Below are 20,776 nucleotides of genomic sequence, written 5' to 3' on the forward strand. Positions count from 1 at the left end.
CCATTGTAACAGTACCCTCTACTTTTCTTCCTTTCCTGAAGATGGCTTAAAATTTCTATTTAATTTTTTAAATCTTTAATATCGAGCCTCCTTCCTTTTTTTTTTGATGCTCATAAACAGATTGCTTAGATTCAAGAACATTTGAAAGACTGCTTGTGAAACAATAGCAGCAGGATGCAATTCAACTTTTCACACTTCTTTAAATATCATTTCTTTCAGTTTTTCCTTGTGACCCAGAGATAATGGGAAATAGATTCAATGTTGTTGGGGACACTGACTTCTCTTCCCAGATGCAACTTATGTATTTTCTATTTTTACTCTCTATTTGTGTCTTGTTTGCCCTCGTGATTTGAAAGCTCATTGGGCAAGAAATAATTGTTGATCTTTTAATTTCAAATAGCCTGAGCACATGCTTATTAGCAGTAACATGTTTTAAATGTCCGTGGTTTCAAAATGAAAAAATATTAAACATTTGAATTTTTCACTTTTAATTTTCCTCAGGTTTTATTCTTGGATACTTTTATTAGGTGGTTCCAATGCAAGAATGGAGTCAGTCCTATAATGGTTAATTTACAAACATTGGATGAAAATACAGTATTTAGGTACCATGATCTAGATAATCCTATTTCCTGTTACAGTGTAGTGGTTATGAGCGTAGCTTTGAATCCTGGCCCTGTTACCTCCTTGTTTTGTCACCTCGGATAACTTTCTGAGCCTTGATTCTCATCTGTGAAAATTAGGGATAATATCTTACCTTTCAGGGGTTTTGTGAAGAATAAATGAAATAATTTATATTAAATGCTTGACTGCTAGGTGCTCAATGAATGGTAACTATCATTGGGTTACGAGCCCTGGTGGAGCAGTGCTCGGCGGCTAAGTGAAAGGTTGGCAGTTCAAAACCACCAGTCGCTCTGCGAGAGAAAGATGTGGCAGTCTGCTTCCATGAAGATTTATGGCCTTGGAAACCCTATGGGGGCAGTTCTACTCTGTCCTACAGGGTCACCATGAGTCAGAATTGACTTGATGGCAATAGGTTTGGTTTTTCTGGGTATCGCTGGTTTTGAAAATTCTGCTCATTTTCTTGGAACATGACTTTATTATGTCACTTATATAGCTGCCTAGTACTGAAATACCAAACTGACTGGTGTCTTACCTTTAATATGTGTTTTTTCTTTTCTTTCTTGATTTCTTTTGGTCTTTATGTTTTGAATTTCCAACAGAATCCAGAAGGTTGGAAGTTGCTCTTGACAAGAGAAACCTGGGCTGTTTTCCTTTACTTTCAGATCTCTTCTTGTAGCACCAGTGTTTTGAGGTACGAAGCCGTTAGAAAGTTGCACCTCATTTGGTGTCATTTGAAATCTATTAAACTTACATTTAAGTTGTTGATGAGTCCCATTTTAAAAGGAGTTAGTATAAGTGCATTTTAAATGAGCACAGAAAAATCTTGCGGTCCCACGACCTTATGGTACATCTTTTGAAGCCCGGTTAGATAGAAGTGTTGGGACCTTTAGTTGATGGTGAAGTGACACCTTTGACTTGTTGTCTTTGGTTATTTCTTACAGGAGGAATGGCTGAAAAGACCAAGATACCATTTTCAGATTGCACTGATTTTATTACAGGTTACATATTTTAAAAAATGGTAGGTTGTATAACAAAAAGACCTGCCGTCCAAAGTATGTTTTCTGAAAAAGTCACCCACCTCTTATTGTAGTGTATTAGTTTAACTTTTCAGTTATTGTGGTTTCCAGGGGATCCACATTCACTAAAAGTGGGCTTAATTTCTCTGGAGATCAATCATTCATCCATCTATCCACTAATCAAATTCAACAAATATTGGGGGCTTACCATGAATCATGGTGCTGGACACTGGGTGAACAGTGGTTTTCCAAAGTTCCTGCCCTCCAGGGGCTTTACTGTCTGGTTCGAGGGGAGGAAGAGTAAACATGGAAAGAAATGAAAGGGCAGGTCCTGGGAAGAAAATGATCAGCAACCTATATTTTGGGCACTACATAACTAGAAGTTTGGTTCTGTAGCTCTTTGCCATGGACAGGTCATTTCAGGATGGGCACGATGAGAATGAGGTGTGGGGAGGGGCACTCTTAGGTTGGTTCCTGTTTCTGGAAAAGGGTCACATTGGCCAAGCGTATGATGGGATAATTGGCTTTAACAATCACTGTGGCTGAGAATACGGGTGTCGCTGCGCTTTCTGCGCGCAAGAGTGCAAACAAAAGGGAGCCTTCGAGGCCTTGGGGGTGTCTTCGCTGCTCCATGCTCCGCGCGCACAGTTGGCCGAAAATCCTCGGGGGTGTGGCTTGGACTGGCGGCCCAGCCTCAGCGGAGGACCGGGAGTGGAAGAGGTTTCCGTCCGCCGCGCGTCGCGTCACGGAGCAGCGCTCCCTCCCCTCTCTTCAAGTCGCACGCGCGGAAGTAAACACCCAACGTCATCAAGAAGCGTCTTCGCCTTTCCCCTCCCATCTTCCCAGATCGGTGGGCGTGCTCACCTCTGCTCTGGGCCAGGTCTATGTCCCGGTTTCCCGCCGTCGCGGGCAGGGCGCCAAGGCGGCAGGAAGAGAGTGAGCGGTCAAGAGACCTCCAGGAAGAGCGGCCCTTGGCTGTTCCCATTGCTGATAGAGGTGCGGTCCGCGGGACGCTACACGAGGCCAGTGGGAGTTACGGCATGGGGGATTTGGGGGATAAAAGTCAGCCTTTAGCTGGTAGAGAAGAGCAGGGAGGAGGACGTAGCGTTCTCCTAGCCCTTCAAGCCAGAGGCGAACTTTGCGTCCAATGAGTACTTTGGCTTAGAGGGGGGCGGTCCCAGACCCAAGTTGGGTGAAAACCCTGATGGGGGGCAAAAAAGTTAACCCCAACGCCTAGAAATGTTGTGTTCTTAAACAGGCTCATAAAGCCTTTGTTCTCTACCCACCCACACCACCCCCCTTCGTCGGGCCGCCAGCCTGCCTTTGGGTACGGTGTGAAGGGAGCCAGTTTCCAGGAGCCAGTTTCCATGGTTACCTAGCACTTGGCCTTCTGGGATATCAGTCACTCTGAACAGGGACCTAACTTGAACCATGAATCAGAGGCAAACATAGGTGGCTTCTAATTCAGCTGAGAATTTTCTGCTGGTTCTCTCCCAGGTTTTGGTCTGTTGTTTTATAAAATTGTGTGGATTTTGTGCTTTTGTGTATGTATATATGTATATATGTTGCATTGTGCGAGACCTGCGTTGTCAAGTAGCTTAAGTCATGCATTAACAAATGTTCAAGTTGTTAGATTTCACCAGAAAAGTTGTTCTGGACTTATAAAGCTCACTTAAGAATTGGGCAGAGATGATTTAAATGAGAAGTGATGGATTGATTCCTTCCATTCTTTAAATTCTATTGTTTTTCTTTTTCCAGTTATGGAAAACTGAGTCAAAGATATTTTTACAGGTCTTTTAATTGCATAATTGTTTTTCTGTTATTACAGAAGAGAAAGGATGCACATCACAGGAAGGAGGAACTACTCCAACTTTTCCTATTCAGAAACAAAGAAAAAAGCTTATTCAGGCTGTGAGGGACAATTCATTCCTTATTGTTACTGGAAATACAGGAAGTGGTAAAACAACTCAACTCCCGAAATATCTATATGAAGCAGGTAATTTTATTCTGGGATAATACTGGTAGTAATTAAAAAAAGAAAATCCTCTTTTTAAAGACTGATAGGACTTACCTACTTTACAAATACCCATGAAAACATCTTTATCTGATTCCATTCATCTGGAAGTAGTATGTGAGAAATAAATATCATGATTTTTGAAAATTAGTTTAGCAGCCAGTACCATCACTACACTTTGGTTCCTGTCCAAATTCTTTTCTTGGCACACCCTCCTTATGTTCTGCCTTGCTTTATGGTCTTATTTCAGATTCAAGAATTAGTTGAGACGGCAAATTTTTCCATTTTTAACTCTGTAATAATCCCAAATAAAATTATAGGTAGGTATTATTTCTTTGCTGTAGAATAAGTTTATCTTGCAGTAGACTATGAACTGTTGGATGTTGAAATGATACTGAAGAGAGAAGGGATACGTTGATGTTCGTTGCTGACATTAGTATTTCTTGGTTTCTTCAGAGCATTATCAGGTAAATATTCCCTGACTCTGTTAGAGCCAAGCAGCTGAACTGCATTTTCCTTCAGTGTGGCAAACCTTTCTATAATAAGATTGTTAAAGAACAAAGATTCACATAAACAAAAAAACCATATAGTTTTAAATTTGTGTTAACTTGCTCTAAGGGATCAAATCTTTAGTTCTGTCGAGATATACTGCTATTTTATATGCCATTAAGAAAGGAAAAATGCCATTAATTTTAAGTTTCAACTCTATTTTAGAAATACTAAGAAGGTAAAAAATGCTGATAGAATCTATGAAAGATGGCATTTTTAAATCAAGTGTTACTTCTGTGGCAAAGGTAAATTTATTTCAGGAGATGTATAGAATTTTATCATTGGGCAGATCTGTTGCAAAAGACCTCTTTAAAGTGTTGAGAAGCAAAGATGTCACTTTGAGGACTAAAGTGCATCTGACCCAAGCCGTGGTGTTTTCAGTAGCCTCCTATGCATGTGAAAGCTGGATGATGAGTAAGGAAGACCGAAGAAGAATTGACGCCTTTGAATTGTGGTTTTGGAGAAGAATATTGAATATACCATGGACTGCCTTGGAAGAAGTACAACCAGAATGCTCCTTAGAAACAAAGATGGGAAGACTACATCTCACATACTTTGGAAATGTTGTCAGGAGGGATCAGTCCCTGGAGAAGGACATCATGCTTGGTCAAGTGGTGGGTCAGCAAAAAAGAGGAAGACCCTCAATTAGATGGATTGACGCAGTGGCTGCAACAGTGGGGTTAAGCATAACAACGATTGTGAGGACAGCGCAGGACCGGGCAGTGTTTCATCCTGTTGTCCATAGGGTAGCTATGAGTTGGAACCCAGAACAACATGGAATTTTATGGATTCCTAGGGATTATAAATTGTTGGCTTATGCTTTAGAGTGGAATTGGAAACAAACCAAAAAACTAAATGTAGTTAACATATATGTATATATGTTTTGAATGGTTATTAATATTTATTTTTATTTCAGAATTAATATTAAATTTTCAAGGTGCAAAGGTAATCAAGTATGTTACTAATTTGCAGGATTTTCTTTTGGAAGCATTTGAGCAGTTTATCTTGATTGACCAAAAATGACTTAGCTCCGAGAAAACAAAAACCAAGTTGCCATCGAGTTGATCAGACTTATCGTGACCCTATAGGACAGAGTAGAACTGCCTCGTAAGGTTTCCAAGGCTGTAGTCTTTATGGAAGCAGATTGCCATATCTTTCTGCTGTGGAGCAGCTGGTGGGGTTAAACTGCTGACCTTTTGGTTAGCAGCTGAGCGTTTAGCCTCTGCACTACCAGGGCTCATCTTAGCTTTGTTAGGAAGAACCAGTTGCTGATGTTACGTCTTTTATCTCTGGTTTCGATAGGGTTTTCACAGCATGGTATGATTGGTGTAACTCAACCACGAAAAGTTGCTGCCATATCTGTTGCTCAGAGGGTTGCTGAAGAAATGAAATGCGCTTTGGGATCGAAAGTAGGATACCAAGTTCGTTTTGATGATTGCAGCTCTAAGGTACACAAATTTTGTTGGTATTCTTTTAAGTACTGTAAGCTTACTGAAGGGGTGGAGAAAGGTTTTAATATAAAAATCTCATATATTTTAAAGAAGCAGCCTTAGACTTAAATTAGTTTTTGTTGCCCGTTGCTAATGCTTTAATTCTGAAGAGTCTAATATTTACCCCAGTGTCTCCCTCCTCAGTTAGGTGATGACAGTTGTTTATTTTTCCTAGAATTCTCTTGTTTTATATTTTTTAGCTGTGAGGATTTTTGACTTGAAGCTAGTGGAAATCTGACAACTTAATGAAGTCAGCAGGCTTTATTGAGCATTTTCTAGTTGTATGGTACTAATGAGTTTAAAATCGTTTTCTTTTTAATAGTTAATAATTACAATTTATATTTCATCAGGATTTCTAAATCCCATACCAGATACAAAGTAATCCGTGATTTACTTATGGTTCCTAATAGGAATGGCTATCAAATGTGACACAGAGTACCTCTCCCCAAAATAATATCTTGGCCTCCCTAGTGGTCACTGCTGGGGATTTTTCCTTCTCTCTTTTCTTCCCTTCCTGGTTCCTCTAGTCTTTGGACCTTTTTCTCTCCTTGGTCTAACGGTAGTCTAGTGATATTATTTTTTTATGGGAGAATGAGTAGGGGAAAGGAGAGAGGGAGAGGAAAGTTTCCCATTTTCTCTGTCTTTAGCTCTGTTTCTCTTTCCTCCTGAATTCTCTGAAATAGTGGCTGAGACAAAGAGGATGAGTCCTATTTTATTGTCGCTGCCCACAGCTTGCACACCTGAGGCCATTGCTTTACCTTACCACTTTGCATTGACTTCATCGTATTTCCTTATTACCTCATCTTATTGTTTTATCCCAGAACACCCACCTTAGTTCCTCATCCTCGTCTCTGTCTAGATCACACTTTTCATAATTTATCATCCTTGTTGGACTTTTTAATATTCTCTTTAATTTAGTCAGGTTAGTTGGATCACTTCCATGTCTGTGCATTTTGGGGAAAAATTTAGTTGGGGGAAGTAATGAAATTCTGTGATACTATAACTTGGTGTATTCTGCTGTCTGCACTTTAGGAAACAGCAATCAAATACATGACTGATGGATGTTTACTGAAACATATTCTGGGAGATCCAAATCTTACCAAATTCAGTGTCATTATTTTAGATGAAGCCCATGAGAGAACTCTAACTACAGTGAGTAATACATTGATTTTTTTATTAGCAAGTAAATAGTTTACTTCTTTGGGGCAGCTTTTTACTGTATAGAGAATTGCTTTCTCTTACTTAAATTTTAATCTATTGAAATAGAAATTATTTGGTTAGAATAGCAATATTTTTAAAATAACTCAGCAGTTACATTTGTGACTTACTAGAAGTTTGCTTTTCTTTCAGGACATCTTATTTGGTTTATTGAAGAAGCTATTTCAGGAGAAGTCTCCTAACAGAAAGGAGCACTTAAAAGTGGTGGTGATGTCAGCAACTATGGAGTTAGCCAAGCTCTCTGCATTCTTTGGAAATTGTCCAATATTTGATATACCTGGAAGACTTTATCCTGTCAGAGAGAAATTCTGCAATTTGATTGGACCACGAGACAGAGAAAATACTGCATATATTCAAGCGGTATTACTTGGCATACTTTTACTGACTTTTTAAAATCTGTGATTTTAGTTAATTGAGTAGTTTGGTAATTCATTTGTTCCTGTTACTATTGTAACGACAACCCTAATGGGTCCTAGAAATTTTGAGAACGCGAATTTAATTTTTCTGTGGAGCCAGGGGATGTAGTGGTGGGGGAGCGACTGTATTTCCATTAGCATATTATGCCTGTGTTTCTTGCTTTAGATCGTGAAAGTGACCATGGATATCCATTTGAATGAAATGGCTGGAGACATCTTGGTTTTTCTGACTGGTGAGCATTCAATGTCAGGTTTAAAAACGTTTGCTATTTTTGAGAACAGAATGGGGCAATGGGATAGAGTGCTACCTCCATGTTGGAAATCTGGGCTGTCCTCAACTGTTGCCTTACCTTTTTTTGTTTATCTGAACAGTTTTAGATATAAGATACATAAGATAATTTTGCATAAAAATATCAGAATATTTCTGATATATAAATATTTACGTGTATAAGATTATGTGTAAAACACATTGAGCTTATATTCAATGGCGAATGATTGTTATTTTTATTGGTCTTTTTTTTTACTGTACAAATTATTGTTGGTCTAAACAGTCTAAACAGACTAAATAGTCCTGGGTCTGAATGATTAATTCCGTTATTTCAAAAGACATTCCACCAGCTCCTTTTCTTCTTTGAGGGGTGGGATAGTGCTGTGTGATAGCAGTACATAAGGTGTGGAATCCATGGATCACAGATAAGCCTTTGGCAGTTTTTTGTAGGTCAAAAATAGAACAGTTAAATCTCAGACTGGTGTGACTCTTCAAGCAGCAGCATCCTACTAACAGGAATAAATCATTTCATCACTCACCTCCTACTCTGCCATGTACTGTCAGAAGTGAAGCATTGTAACAATCTCTTTGCCTTTTTGAGGTTATTTAACTCTTTTGATTATATCCAAAGAAATATCTCTTGGACTACCGTTCCCTGTATGAACAATGAACTTTACTGAGTTTTCCATAAATACTGTGTTAACAAGATGAAAGGGTTGAAGGTTGTAAACATTTTTTATTCCTTTAGAGATTTCAATTCCTTGGAAACTGATGTTTTTTCTGTCTTGAATTTTGTTGTTGAAATTTGGCACGTGTATGGTAAAACTTTTTTGTGTTATCTCCTTTAGAGCAAATGAAAGATTTAAAATAGCTATTATGCAGAACTAATTTTAATCTAGAAGATTTTTTTTTCATTCTTAATTTTGCTGTTTAATTTCTGAAGGTATTTTTTTTCCCCCATTTCAGGCCAGTTTGAAATCGAGAAAAGTTGTGAGCTACTCTTCCAGATGGCAGAGTCTGTGGATTATGATTATGATGTTCAAGATACCACTCTAGATGGGTTGCTTATATTGCCATGTTATGGATCTATGACAACAGGTAATTCCTCATTAGAATAGAAAATTTGACTGATTTAAAAAAAAAACTTTTTATTGGATAATCATATATATATAGAGAGAGAGAGGTGTACAGATCGTAACTCTTTAGGTCAGTGGATTTTACAAACTGAACTCATCTTCGTAACCAGCACCCAGACCATGAAACACAACATTAACAGGACCAGCACCCCATAACAGAAGTCTTTTCACATTTGTTCATTTTTTCAAGACCCTTTGATATACCTGTAGTATTGTTAAGAGTGGGCTCTGTTCTTTCCCAGCAGAGCAGAAATATCAGAGATAAATCCTGAAATGAGGATTAAATTTCCTGTTACTAATACCATAAGTCAAACCTGATTTGCCACAGCACAGAATTTCTAAAAATCATGTATATCCAGGTATATCTAAGACTGAGCATAGTGGATAGTTTTCCTTTTAAGCAGCCATGCATTAGCCTGCTTTTGAGTAATGATCCTATTCTTTTGTGAATTCAGAGAGCAAGTGCAAATTCTTACTGTTCTTAAATTTGATCATAATTAGTATTGTTGAATGAGGTGTGGAATTTTTTTATAAAATTATTTTTTTTTAATGGAATTTGACCTGTAAAACTGAAGGGAAGCTGACCTCAGCCTCGTATTTGTAGTTTTGGGGATTGGCAGTTAGATGTTTTTGTATTGTATGTGTATTTTGATTTTTGTTGAGCAGATAATTGCTCTCATCCTTATATTAACAAAAAAAGTTTGGGAATATATGTGTTGGTAAATAACCATAGACCGTGTCCTATTTTGGAGATACCTTTTGTGACACTCAGCCCTTACTCTCAGTATTGTAAGCACAGATCTCTATTTTTACATCTTCAAAGGAATTCTTAAGGTCATTTTTTTAGGTTTCCGTTGTTTTCTGGAGACTTGCTCCACTGACTCTTATAATTTACTTTGCAACTGGTAAGATAGTTCAGAATCCGTTATGGTTGTTTTGTTACTAACCACAGTATAGTTTCTTCTACATAAAGTAAGTAATTTTCATTCTTCATGCTGACACATCGCAAATGTGTTCTGTATCTGCCGTTGCCTTGTTTAACTCCATGAAATCTGATTTTTATACTGTCAATGGTTGTTGGTGACCTCTTACTCCTCTAATCTTTTGTATGTTTTCCATTCATTTGTATTTTGACTTTGTGATTCTAATGATAGTCTCCTTCTTGAAATGTTGTTGTCTGGGATAATATTTAGTTATCTCGTTCTCCTGACCACTCTTTCTCTGAGGCTGCTTCCTCCCTTTGCTCCTGTCTAAGTGTAGCTTTTTCTGAGGGTTTCATCTTTAGCTTGCTCTTTTCTCGTGTTCTTCGTTTTGGAGAGGTTGGCTCCTAGGAATCATCTGTCACTTATTTGTGGATGACTATTGGAAGCTGTCTCTAGTTCAGGTCTCACTCCTGCTCTCAGAGCTCCTGGGCCTTCTCGCTGGGCTTTCTAGTTGGTGTATCATATCCTCCCAAATTATTCAGTTCAAGCAAGTGGCAGCTCCTATAGGTTTCCTTTTACCTTTGTCTCGTCCAGATCTTCTTTTTCTAATTTCACTGCCAAAATGGTATCCTTAGTTTGCTTTCCTGAGTTGCTAACATAGCCCGCTAACTTGTTTTCCCAGATATGCCTTACCATTTTACTTGGAGTGGTATCCGTAATCACCCAGAAGCACAGCTCTGATAGTCAGTCCCCCGTTGGGTACCTTTTGCCTGTTGAGTTAAAATGCCAACTGAATAATCTGGGATTCATTATCCTTCTGGCTTCACTTTAGTCTGCTTTCAGCCTTAATTCCCAGTATATGTGATTTTCTGGTATATATGTGTCATGCATGTGTGACTGGGTGTGGGCAGAGCCATTACTGAAGGATTTCATTTATTTAGTTTCCCTTCTAGTTCCAAGAGTGCTGTCAAGGGTGATCTACTGGTGATCCATTGTGAGCATAATAATACTTATTACAGCAGTATATAGCAGTGTGAAGAGGCGTTCAGATGGAGCTAATAAGGTACTGAGTAATGTGTGAGGTGGAGTTGGGTAAAATAGGGAGAGAGTGATGGGTGCTTGGGCTCTTAGTTTTCCATTTTTAGCCTGCGTAATACAACAGAGCACTTACTTTCATCTCTGTTTATATTTTGTGTGGTGGGGAGAGACACTCTTATAATGTTATTTCCTGTTATGCTTTAAGAACAGAAAACTTGCAGTTGGGAGTGAGGAGAGGGAAGAAGGGTTTCCTGTCTGTTGCCTATAGTGAGTAGGTAAAAATTGCGAGGAGGCTATTTTATATGTGCTACTATTTCTGGGCCAACTATGAGGGTGATTGCCTGCATCAAAGGGACATATTAAAATATCTCCCTACTTGACAACCAAAATTCTAATCCGTAAAGCAGTGGAGGTGCTTTGGAATTCCTTCTACTGCTAAGGTTCTGTGATCCTGCTCCCTGAGTTGAGCTACCCCCAGCTGTCACCCTTTGTGCCATTCTTTAAACTCAAAACATGGATATTTTTGGTTCCTTTTCTTCCCTCATCTTTTTTATTACTCTGTATTTGCTACTTCCTTAACCTGAACTCCTTTCCTTTTTATTCTCCCCACTCAGTGGCCGAAATCCTTTTATTTCATTTGTCTAGTGCAGCCAGCTCTATGAAAACCTTTCCTGATTTCTCTCCTTCCGCCTGGTTTTGATCCCTTCTTCATTTGAACCACATTGTGCTTTGCTGTGCCTCTTGTGTTATGGTTGTCCTATTTCCTTTACGAGATTACTAAACGTTGAAGATGTCCTTATTATGTATTTGTTAAACTTGAGCTCTAGATTTTTTACTTTCTGCTGGACGTTCTGTTAATGTCTTGCGTCAGATTCTATGTATAGAACTTTAATTTTTTGTTTTTCTGAAATCTTTCCCTCTCTGACTTCCCTCTTTTTGTTCAAGCTGTTGTAGTTCTCCCATGAATCTAGGGAAAAGCTAAACCACACAAAAAATTTGTGAAATGAAATATGCCATTTACTTCATAAATGACAACTATTTGCGTGGAATTAGAGTCTTTAGCACTAAAAGTAATCATCGAATTCAGTGCCTCTTAGCCTTTTTTTTGGTGGTGTGGGGCAGAGATGATCTCAGATTCCATTAAAAAGGTGATGAAAGCCACATTACTTTTCTCTAGAAAAATGCGCATATACCCACATTTATGTTTTTGCATAATCAGACTTATTTATTTTACAGATAGAGGCTAAGTGATACTCCTGAGATTACATGGTATATCTGCATCTGGTAACTGGTTGTTTACTCAGAAAGAGTATATGCGTTTCCATAGAACATGAAGAAAAGGAAAGGTGTTGTCCATTGTATTAGTGTACAACATTATGAAAAAGGAAAAAATTCTCGTTTAGATTATTATATATAATCCAAGAGTAGTTTCATTTTTTTCCCTCTTTCTTCCTGCAAAACATTACCTTAATATGTCATTACCTAGAACTTGTCTTTGTCTATAGAAGTTCTCTTAGGTGTTAAGGTTAAAGATGCAGGGGGATAAGGCTAGTGAGCTTCGCATAAAACCTTTTACTCAATGTGAAGTCTTCACAAATGAGAAAACTTTTCTTTTGTCTCACAAAGAAATACATTCTTATTTTTTCAAAAAATCAGCAATTTTTAGGAAAATAAAGCCACCAGGTCCCACTAGCGCAACCCAGTGGTAATCACTGTTAACATTTTGTAGTATATTGTTTTGAATGTTTTCTTTACCCATAAAAGTATAATTTTATTGTTTAATTTTCGTTTTTTTAAACTAAAAGTGGAATTATATATGCTTTTTTATGTTTTTCTTCTTTGCCTTTTGCAGAAAAGTATAGAAAAGTACAAAAAATTCATTTCCCACTATGCAGAATTACCACACTCCCAGCATATTTACTTTCAGTATTTTCTTTAAGAAAAATTATTGAGGACAAATGATGCAGTTTCATTATAAAGAATTCAAGCAGTATACAAAATTACAAAGAGGAAAAGTAATTATTTCACATTCCTCCATCCTGAAATAACCTTCTTTAAACATTAGAAAAAACATTATTCCAAATGCCTTTGTGTATGTGTGTGCCTATATACAGAAGAATAAGTAGGTAGGTTGATAAAAATACTTACAAAAAGCGAGATTATAGTATTAGCTGCATTTTGAAAAGCATTTAATTTTACTTGAATTTACTTGGAGGGATTGTTCAAGTAAATCTTCCTTTACCACATGAGAGAATATTTTTTAAAAATTACTTTAAAGATTCAAAAAAAAAATCAAACCCACTGCCATTGAGTCAACTCTTGACTCATAGCGACCCTATAAGACAGAGTAGAACTGCCCCATAGAGTTTCCAAGGAGTATCTGGCAGATTCGAACTGCTGACCTCTTGGTTAGCAGCCGTAGCACTTAACCACTACGTCATCAGGGTTTCCTACTTTAAATATTAGAAATATGGAAAGTATTAAGAAGATGAAATTAATGTCTTCTTTTTAGACCGTGCTTGATTACAGATCGTATCTGTTGACTCCCTGATTTGAAAGTTGAGGACAGTCAGCACTCTTATTCTTCTATATCCTTCCTCTCTGATATCTGTTATTTTTTTATATTGCTCAGATGTATTTAGTTTTTACCATCAGTCTTTTTATCATGATTTTCCATTCCTAAGTTACCTTTTGGCTAATTTTTAGGTTGGCTGAATTTTGTTAAAAAATTATTTTTAATAGAAAGACTCATGAGTGCTGTATTTTGAGTTCCTTGCTTTGAGAATGTCTGGCTTTTGCCTTTATAGTTGAATTATACCTTAGCTGGATTTTATGTTCTTGGGTCACACTTTCTTTTTCTTAGAACTTGGTAGACGTTGCTCAGTTGTCTTCTGGCATTGAATGTTGCAGAGAAGTCTGAGGCAAACCTCCTTGTAAGTGATTTGCTTTTTCTGTCTGATGGGCTAAAAATTTCTATCTTTATTCTCAAAGTTTCAGTAGTTTTAATTAGGATTTTTTTTTTTTTTTTTTGGTGTTGAGCATTTTATATTAAACTCTCCCCAAAATTTAAAATGATCTTTTTTTAGATGAAACTTGATTGAGGTATAATTTACATACAATAAAAACGCCTGTTGTAAGTATACAGTTCAATGACATTTGACAGATACATATACATACATATTTATGTACATAGTGGTTAAGAGCTACAGGTGCTAACCAAAAAGCTGGCAGTTCAGATCCACCAGGCGCTCCTTGGAAACCCTATGGGCGAGTTTTACTCTGTCCTATAGGGTTGCTTTGAGTCGGAATCGACTCGATGGCAATGAGTTTTTTTGGTTTATATATATAAAACCCCTTTACCATCGAGGAGCCCTGGTGGCACAGTAGTTAAGAGCTCGACTGCTAACCAAAATGTCAGCAGTTTGAATCCACCAGCTGCTCCTTGGAAATGCTGAGTCGGAATTGACTTGACAGTAACAGGTTTGTTTTTTGATTTGGTTGCTTCGAGTTGATTCCAACTCATAGCAACCCTGTAGGACAAAATAGAACTGCCCCATAGGGTTTTCAAGGCTGTAAATCTTTATGAAAGCAGACTGCCACATCTTTCTACCATGGAGCGGCTGGTGGCTTGGAACTGCCAACCTTTTGGTTAGCACCGAAATGCTTTAATCAGTGCACCACCAGGGCCCTTGTATGTTTGTGTGTGTGTGTGTTCCTATGTAACCACCACCACAAATAAGGTAAAGAACATTTCTGATGTGTTCTTTTGATATAGGAATTCAATTCTTAATTTTATGGAAGTTGTCTTGTATTAGAGAATATATAGCTTATATCCTATTTGTTGGTTTCGGTATTTCATGGGTACCAATTATTCTTATGCTGGATTTCTCTGTTTTCTGGCTTCATTCTAGTTATTTTTATCTTTTCTAGCTACATTTACTAATTACCTCAAACGTCCTTTCTGTCAGGAGTTTCATTTTTAGCTGTGTTAGTTAAAATTCTGAAGGTATTTTTTCTCACCCAGATGGCTTCTGGGGGTGGGGCAGAGTTTGAACTGAACAGTGTTGTATCTCTTTGTTCAGCCACAGAATCATCTTAATTTTCCTCCCCTTGATTAACAGTTTTGGAAGTTTAATGCATTAAGTTATGTTCCTTTTATATACACACACAGAGGCATATTTCTGTTTTGGGCTCTTTTTGAGGGGAATTTAGGACAAGAAATTCTGTGATGAAGTTTCAGTTAACATATCAGGTACATCTTTCTTAGGAGCATTCCTCATTAAGAGTGTTGAATGGTCCATCCTCAATATCCTTATTTCTTGGTAGACTTTGAATGTCTTTCCATCTCTGTGCCAGTTTTCTCCTTCCCTGTTAATAAAACCGTAGTACCTTACCAGGTTTGAGACAGGTTGGGTAAAGTATGTCAGAATCTCCAATAGGTAGGAAAATCAGGGAATGGGATAGTCAAAAGAATTGCTATGTCTTAATGAAAGTATTCAGTTTTCCTCTTTCTTCCTGGAAAGTGAGAACTTGCTTTAGGAATATAAGTATTTAGCATCTTTTCAACTCTTCATAAACAAACATATTATTGGCATGTGTTTATAACTGTGCAATATGGTGTTAAAGTGTGTAGGTGGAATGTAAAATGTGAAACAAATGTGAGTCTTGTAAAAACAGCAGTTTTAGGACTTTTTAGTTGATATGCTCAACAAAATGATAAATGAAACTAAAATTTTGTTTGAACCGATGACTGAAGCAAACGAGGGGCTTTAGAAATAGGTTGATTGAAGAACACGTGTGATTATGGATCAGTTTGTTCAGAGAGGATATTTCTAATTTATGTAAAATGTTAGGGCAGAGTGTAATTTTAAAGGTGAAAAAAAAATTTTATAATTTATATAATGCATTTTTTTATTGATTGATTCATTCAACAACTATTTATTGAGTAATTACAGGCCCGGAATTGTTCTAGGTTGTAGGAATATGTGTTGAATAAAAGAAAGCCTTTGTCCTCATGGAATTACATTCTAGTAAATAATTTCTCCTGTAAAATAGTATATTACGCATTTGAACCATCTGGAAGAAATGAGCTACCTAAATCTAAGAAATAATTAAGAACAATTTTTAATGTTTATACTTTTCACCAGATTCTTACTCTGAAAGAAATAGTTCTTTTTGAAATTATTTCTGGATTTATATCAAAACTTCTCTGTAGATATGTTTCTCTCTTTTTTTTGTCTTTAACAAACAAATTTAATTTCTCACACTTCAGGAGGCTAGAAGTCCAAATTCAGGGTGTCAGTTCTAGGGGAAGGCTTGCTTTCTCTGTGGGCTCTGGGGGAAGGTCCTTCTCTCTTCTCCGCTTGTGTTTCTTGGTTCCTTGGTGATCATCATGTGACATGGCATCTGTCTTCCCCCATCTCTGCTGCTAATAACTGCTCTTTTATATCTCAAGAGACTGATTCAAAACACACCCTACACTAATACTGCCACAGTAACATAACAACAAAAACCCTATTCCCAAATGGGATTATAACCACAGGTGTAGTAGAATTTTTTAAGTTTTATTGTGCTTTAGGTGAAAGTTTACAGAGCTAATCAGTTTCACATTCAAAAATTTACACACAGATTGTTTCATGACATTGGTTGCAGTCGTTACGATGTGTCAACACTCTCCCCCTTTCTACCCTATGTTACCTGTTTCCATTCATCCAGTTTTCCTGTTCCTTCCTGCCTTCTTGTCTTTACTTTTATGCAGGTGTTGTCCATTTGGTCTCGTATGCTTGGTTGATCTAAGAAGCACATACCTCAAGTGCGTTACTGTTTGTTTTATAGACCTGTCTATTCTTTGAGTGAAAGGTGGACTTCAGGAGCGGCTTCAGTTCTGAGTTAGCAAAGTGCCTGGGGGCCACAGTTTCGAGGTTTCCTCCCATCTCTGTGAGACCAGTAACTCTGGTCTTTTTTTCTCCTACTCTGTCTGGGACCCTCTATTGTGATCCTTGTCAGAGCAACCAGTGGTGGTAACTTGGCACCATCTAGTTCTTCTGGGCTCAGTTTGGTGAAGGCTGTGGTTCTTGTGGTCTGTTAGTCCTCTGGACTAATATTTTCCTGTGTCTTTGGTTTTCTTCATTTTCCTTTACTCTGGATGGGATGGGACCAATAGATGTATCTTAGATGGCCACTCTCAAGTTTTTAAGACCCCAGACGCTACTCACCAAAGGCGAGAGTAGAACATTTCCTTTACGAACTATGTTATGCCAGTTGACCTAGATGTCCCCCAAGATCATTGTCCCTAGCCCTCAGTCCAAGTAACTCCGTCCTTTAGGGTGTTTGGATGTATCTGAGAAGCTTCTCTGACTGGGCCCCCTTTGTGCTGGTATATATGAATATACATACTGTACATACAAATACGTATGTAAAAATATCCACGGCTAAGCTATATAAGTATGTGGGTATATTCCTATACACCCTCCTTCCCCTATTCAGCATACATATCTGCCTATGTATCTGCTTGTAAGTTTTTACTGTTATTGTAGGGCTCTATATGCTATACTATTTACTGCGGTTGCCTCTTTTTTTTTTATTTTTTCTTGTGTTCCTCTAGTGTCTTCCTTTGCCTTGGTCAAGCTGTGCAGACTTCTCTTATGATATGTATTGTCTTTCCCTTCACCAAAGTTAGCACTTGTTTTCTATCTAGTTAGTGATTTCCCCTCCCCACCCATCCCTTCCCTCATAGCCTTCAAAGATTGTTTCTTTCTGCGTGTAAACCTTTGTTAAGTTTCTATAGTAGTGGTCTCATACAATATTTGCCCTTTTGTGATCAACTTATTTCACTCAGCATACTGTCCTCCAGATTCATCCATGTTGTGAGATGTTTCATGAATTCATCGTTGTTCTTTATCATTGTGTAATATTCCGTTTTGTGTATGTACCATAATTTGTTTATCCATTTATCTGTTGATGGGCACTTAGGTTGCTTCCATCTTTTTGCTGTTGTGAATAATGCTGCAGTGAGCATGGGTGTGCATATGTCTATTCCAGTGACAGCTCTTATTTCCCTAGGATATGTTCGTAAGGGTGGGATTGCTGGATCATACAGAATTCTATTTCTAGCTTTTTAAGGAAGTGCCGTATCATTTTCCACAGGGGTTGTTCCATTTTACAACCCACTGGCAGTGTATGAGAGTTCCAGTCTCCCCACAACCTCATTAGCATTTATTGTTTTCTGAATTTTTGATCGGTTCCGTTTTTGCAGGGATGAGATAGTATTTCATTCTGGTTTTGATTTGCATCTCCCTAACGCTGATGATTGAGAGCATCTTTTCATATATTCGTTGGCTGCCTGAATGCACTCTTTAGTGAAGTGTCTGTTCATGTGCTTTGCCCATTTTGTGATTGGATTCCATGTCTTTTTATTTTTGAGATGTTAAAGTTTTCTCTATATTTTAGAGAGTGAACCTTCATCAGATATGTTGTTGCCAAAGATTTTTTTCCCAGTCTGTAGGTTCTCTTTTTACTTTCTTGGAAAAGGCTTTCGATGAGCATAAGTATTTAATTTTTAGAAGATCCTATTTACCTAGTTTATCTTCTGGAATTTGTGCATATTTAATTATGCTTGATATTCTATTTATGTATAAATTAGGGCCTCTAGCAATGTCTATATTTTCTTTCATGAACTTCATAGTTTTAGATTTTACATTTAGGTCTTTGATCCATTTTGAGTTAGTTTTTGTGTATGGGGTGAGGTATGGATCCTGTTTGATTTTTCTGCGAATGGATATCCAGTTTTTCTCTTTTTCGAGTTTTAACTATTTTTTTAAATTGTGCTTTAAGTGAAAGTTTACAGCTCAAGCTAGTTTCTCATGCAAAAATTTATACACACAGTATGGCCGTAGTTGCTCTGTCTGTAATGTGATAGCACACTTCTCCTTTCCACCCCAGATTTCCCATGTCCATTCAGTCAGCTCCTGTCCGTTTCTGTCTTCTCATCTTGCCCCCAGACAGGAGCTGCCTATTTAGTCTCACGTATCTACTTGAACTAAGAAGCACACCATACATGAGTATCACTTTATGTCTTTTAGTCCAGTCTAATCTTTGAAGAGTTGGCTTCGGGAATGGTTTTAGATCTGGGTTAGCAGAGAGTCTGGGGGCCCTGTCTCCCAGGTTTCCTCTAGTCTCAGTCAGACCATTAAGTCTGGTCTTTTTCCTAGAATTTGAGTTCTGCACCCCACTTTTCCCCTGCTCCATCAGGGACTGTCTGTTGTGTTCCCCGTCAGGGCAGTCATTGGTGGTAGCTGGGAGCCATCTAATTCTTCTGGTCTCGGGCTGTTGGAGCCTCTGGTTTATGTGGCCCTTTCTGTCTCTTGGGCTAATGTTTTCCTTGTGTCTTTGGTGTTCTTCATTCTCCTTTGCTCCAGGTGGGTTGGGATCAATTGATGCATCTTAGATGGCTGCTTGCTAGCTTTTAAGACTCCAGACACCACTCATCAAAGTGGGATGGAGGACATTTTCTTACTAAACTTTACTATGCCATTTGACCTAAATGTCCCCTGAAACCATGTTCCCCAGATCCCCACCCCTGCTACTCTGTCCCTTAAAGTGTTTGATTGTGTTCAGGAACCTTCTCAGCTTTTGGTTTAGTCCAATTGGGCTGACTTCCCCTGTATTGAATATTCAGTTTTGTCATTACAGTTTGTTGAAGAGACTATCTCTTCCCTATTTAATGGACTTTGACCATTTGTCGAAGATAAAGTGTCTACATAGGTGGATGGATTTATTTCTTGGTTCTCAGTTCTGTTCCATTGGTCTATGTGTCTGTTGTTGTATCAGTACCAGGGTGTTTTGACTACTGTAGCTGTATAGTAGGTTCTGAGATCAGGTAGTGTGAGACCTCTTACTTTGTTCTTCTTTGTCAGTAATGTTTTACTTATCTAGGGGCCCTTTCCTTTCCATGTAAAGTTGGTGATTAATTTTTCCATTTCGTTAAAAGAATGTTGTTGGAATTTGATTGAGATTGCATTGTATCTGTAGATTGCTTTGTGTAGTATTGAGATTTTCACAAAATTAAGTCTTCCTATCCGTGAGCATGGTATGTTTCACATTTATGAAGGTCTCTTGGTTTCTTGGCAGTAGTGTCTTATAGTTTTCTTTGCATAGGTCTTTTATGTCCCTACTTAGGTTTATTTCTAAGTATTTTATCTTTTGGGGGACCATTTCAAATGGTATTGTTTTCCTGATCTCCTTTTCGAAGTTTTGTTAGTGTAGAGGAATCCAGCTGATTATTGTATGTTGCTCTTGTACCCTGACACTTTGCTGAATCCTTCTATTAGTTCCAGTAGCTTTCTTGTGGATTCTCTGGGATTTTCTGTGTATAGGATCATATTGCTGTGAATAGGGATAGTTTCTTTTTCCTCACCAATTTGGATGCCATTTATTTCCCTTTCTCGTCTTATTCCAACTAGGACTTCAGTACAATGTTGAATAAGAGTGGTGATAAAGGGCGTCCTTGTCTGGTTACCGTTCTCAGGGGGAATGCTTTCAGTCTCTCTCCATTGAGAATAATGTTGGCTGTTAGTTTTGCGTACATGCCCTTAATTGTGTTGAGGAATTTTTTTCTTTTCCTATTTGGTGAGAATTTTTATCAGAAATGGGTGTTGGACTTCATCAGATGCGTTTTCTGCATCGATTGAGGTGATCAGTGATTAGATATGTTTCTGTAAGTTACCTTTATAGCACTTTTTTTTTTTTTTAACTTGTGAAATTAATTTAGGAATGATGTTCAGGAGTAGAAACATTACTGAATTTGTTTTTAAACTTGTCTATCTATATGTAAATCTTGGGCAAACCACTTTACCTCTTTGGGCTTTAGTTTTCTCATCTATAAGATGAGAGGGTCGGCCTCGTTGCATGAGTTTAGAACTGTGCTCATCTGCATTGCTCCATTTCTTCCTTACCTGTACTCTTGTTTCAATCATAATAGTTCGACTTTAGTCTGTTTTATATATTGGAAATATAGGTATATTTATAAGATTTTATATGAAAGTGGATTTTTACTTCATCTTTGTTAAGATTTTCTTGGCTGCAGGAA

At 37.8% G+C, this 20,776-nt stretch overlaps 1 protein-coding gene across 3 annotated transcripts in view; it reads left to right on the forward strand.

Annotated features, from left to right (window-relative positions):
* Positions 1 to 2,436: 2,436 nt before the first annotated feature.
* The window catches only part of DHX40 (DEAH-box helicase 40), a 61,535-nt gene continuing 43,195 nt past the window's right edge, over positions 2,437 to 20,776 (forward strand). Inside the window, exons 1-7 of one of the 3 annotated variants that reach the window (XM_064271307.1) lie at positions 2,437 to 2,633; positions 3,466 to 3,633; positions 5,503 to 5,648; positions 6,723 to 6,842; positions 7,041 to 7,268; positions 7,491 to 7,557; positions 8,559 to 8,690. In XM_064271307.1, coding sequence (XP_064127377.1) covers positions 2,522 to 2,633; positions 3,466 to 3,633; positions 5,503 to 5,648; positions 6,723 to 6,842; positions 7,041 to 7,268; positions 7,491 to 7,557; positions 8,559 to 8,690 — 973 coding nt within the window. In that variant the 5' untranslated portion in view covers positions 2,437 to 2,521. The remainder of the gene's footprint in view (positions 2,634 to 3,465; positions 3,634 to 5,502; positions 5,649 to 6,722; positions 6,843 to 7,040; positions 7,269 to 7,490; positions 7,558 to 8,558; positions 8,691 to 20,776) is intronic. The other 2 variants (XM_064271306.1, XM_003414582.4) reach the window with 2 other exon arrangements.

This window comes from Loxodonta africana, chromosome 18, assembly GCF_030014295.1.
Source record: "Loxodonta africana isolate mLoxAfr1 chromosome 18, mLoxAfr1.hap2, whole genome shotgun sequence".
NCBI classification, from domain to species: Eukaryota; Metazoa; Chordata; class Mammalia; order Proboscidea; family Elephantidae; genus Loxodonta; species Loxodonta africana.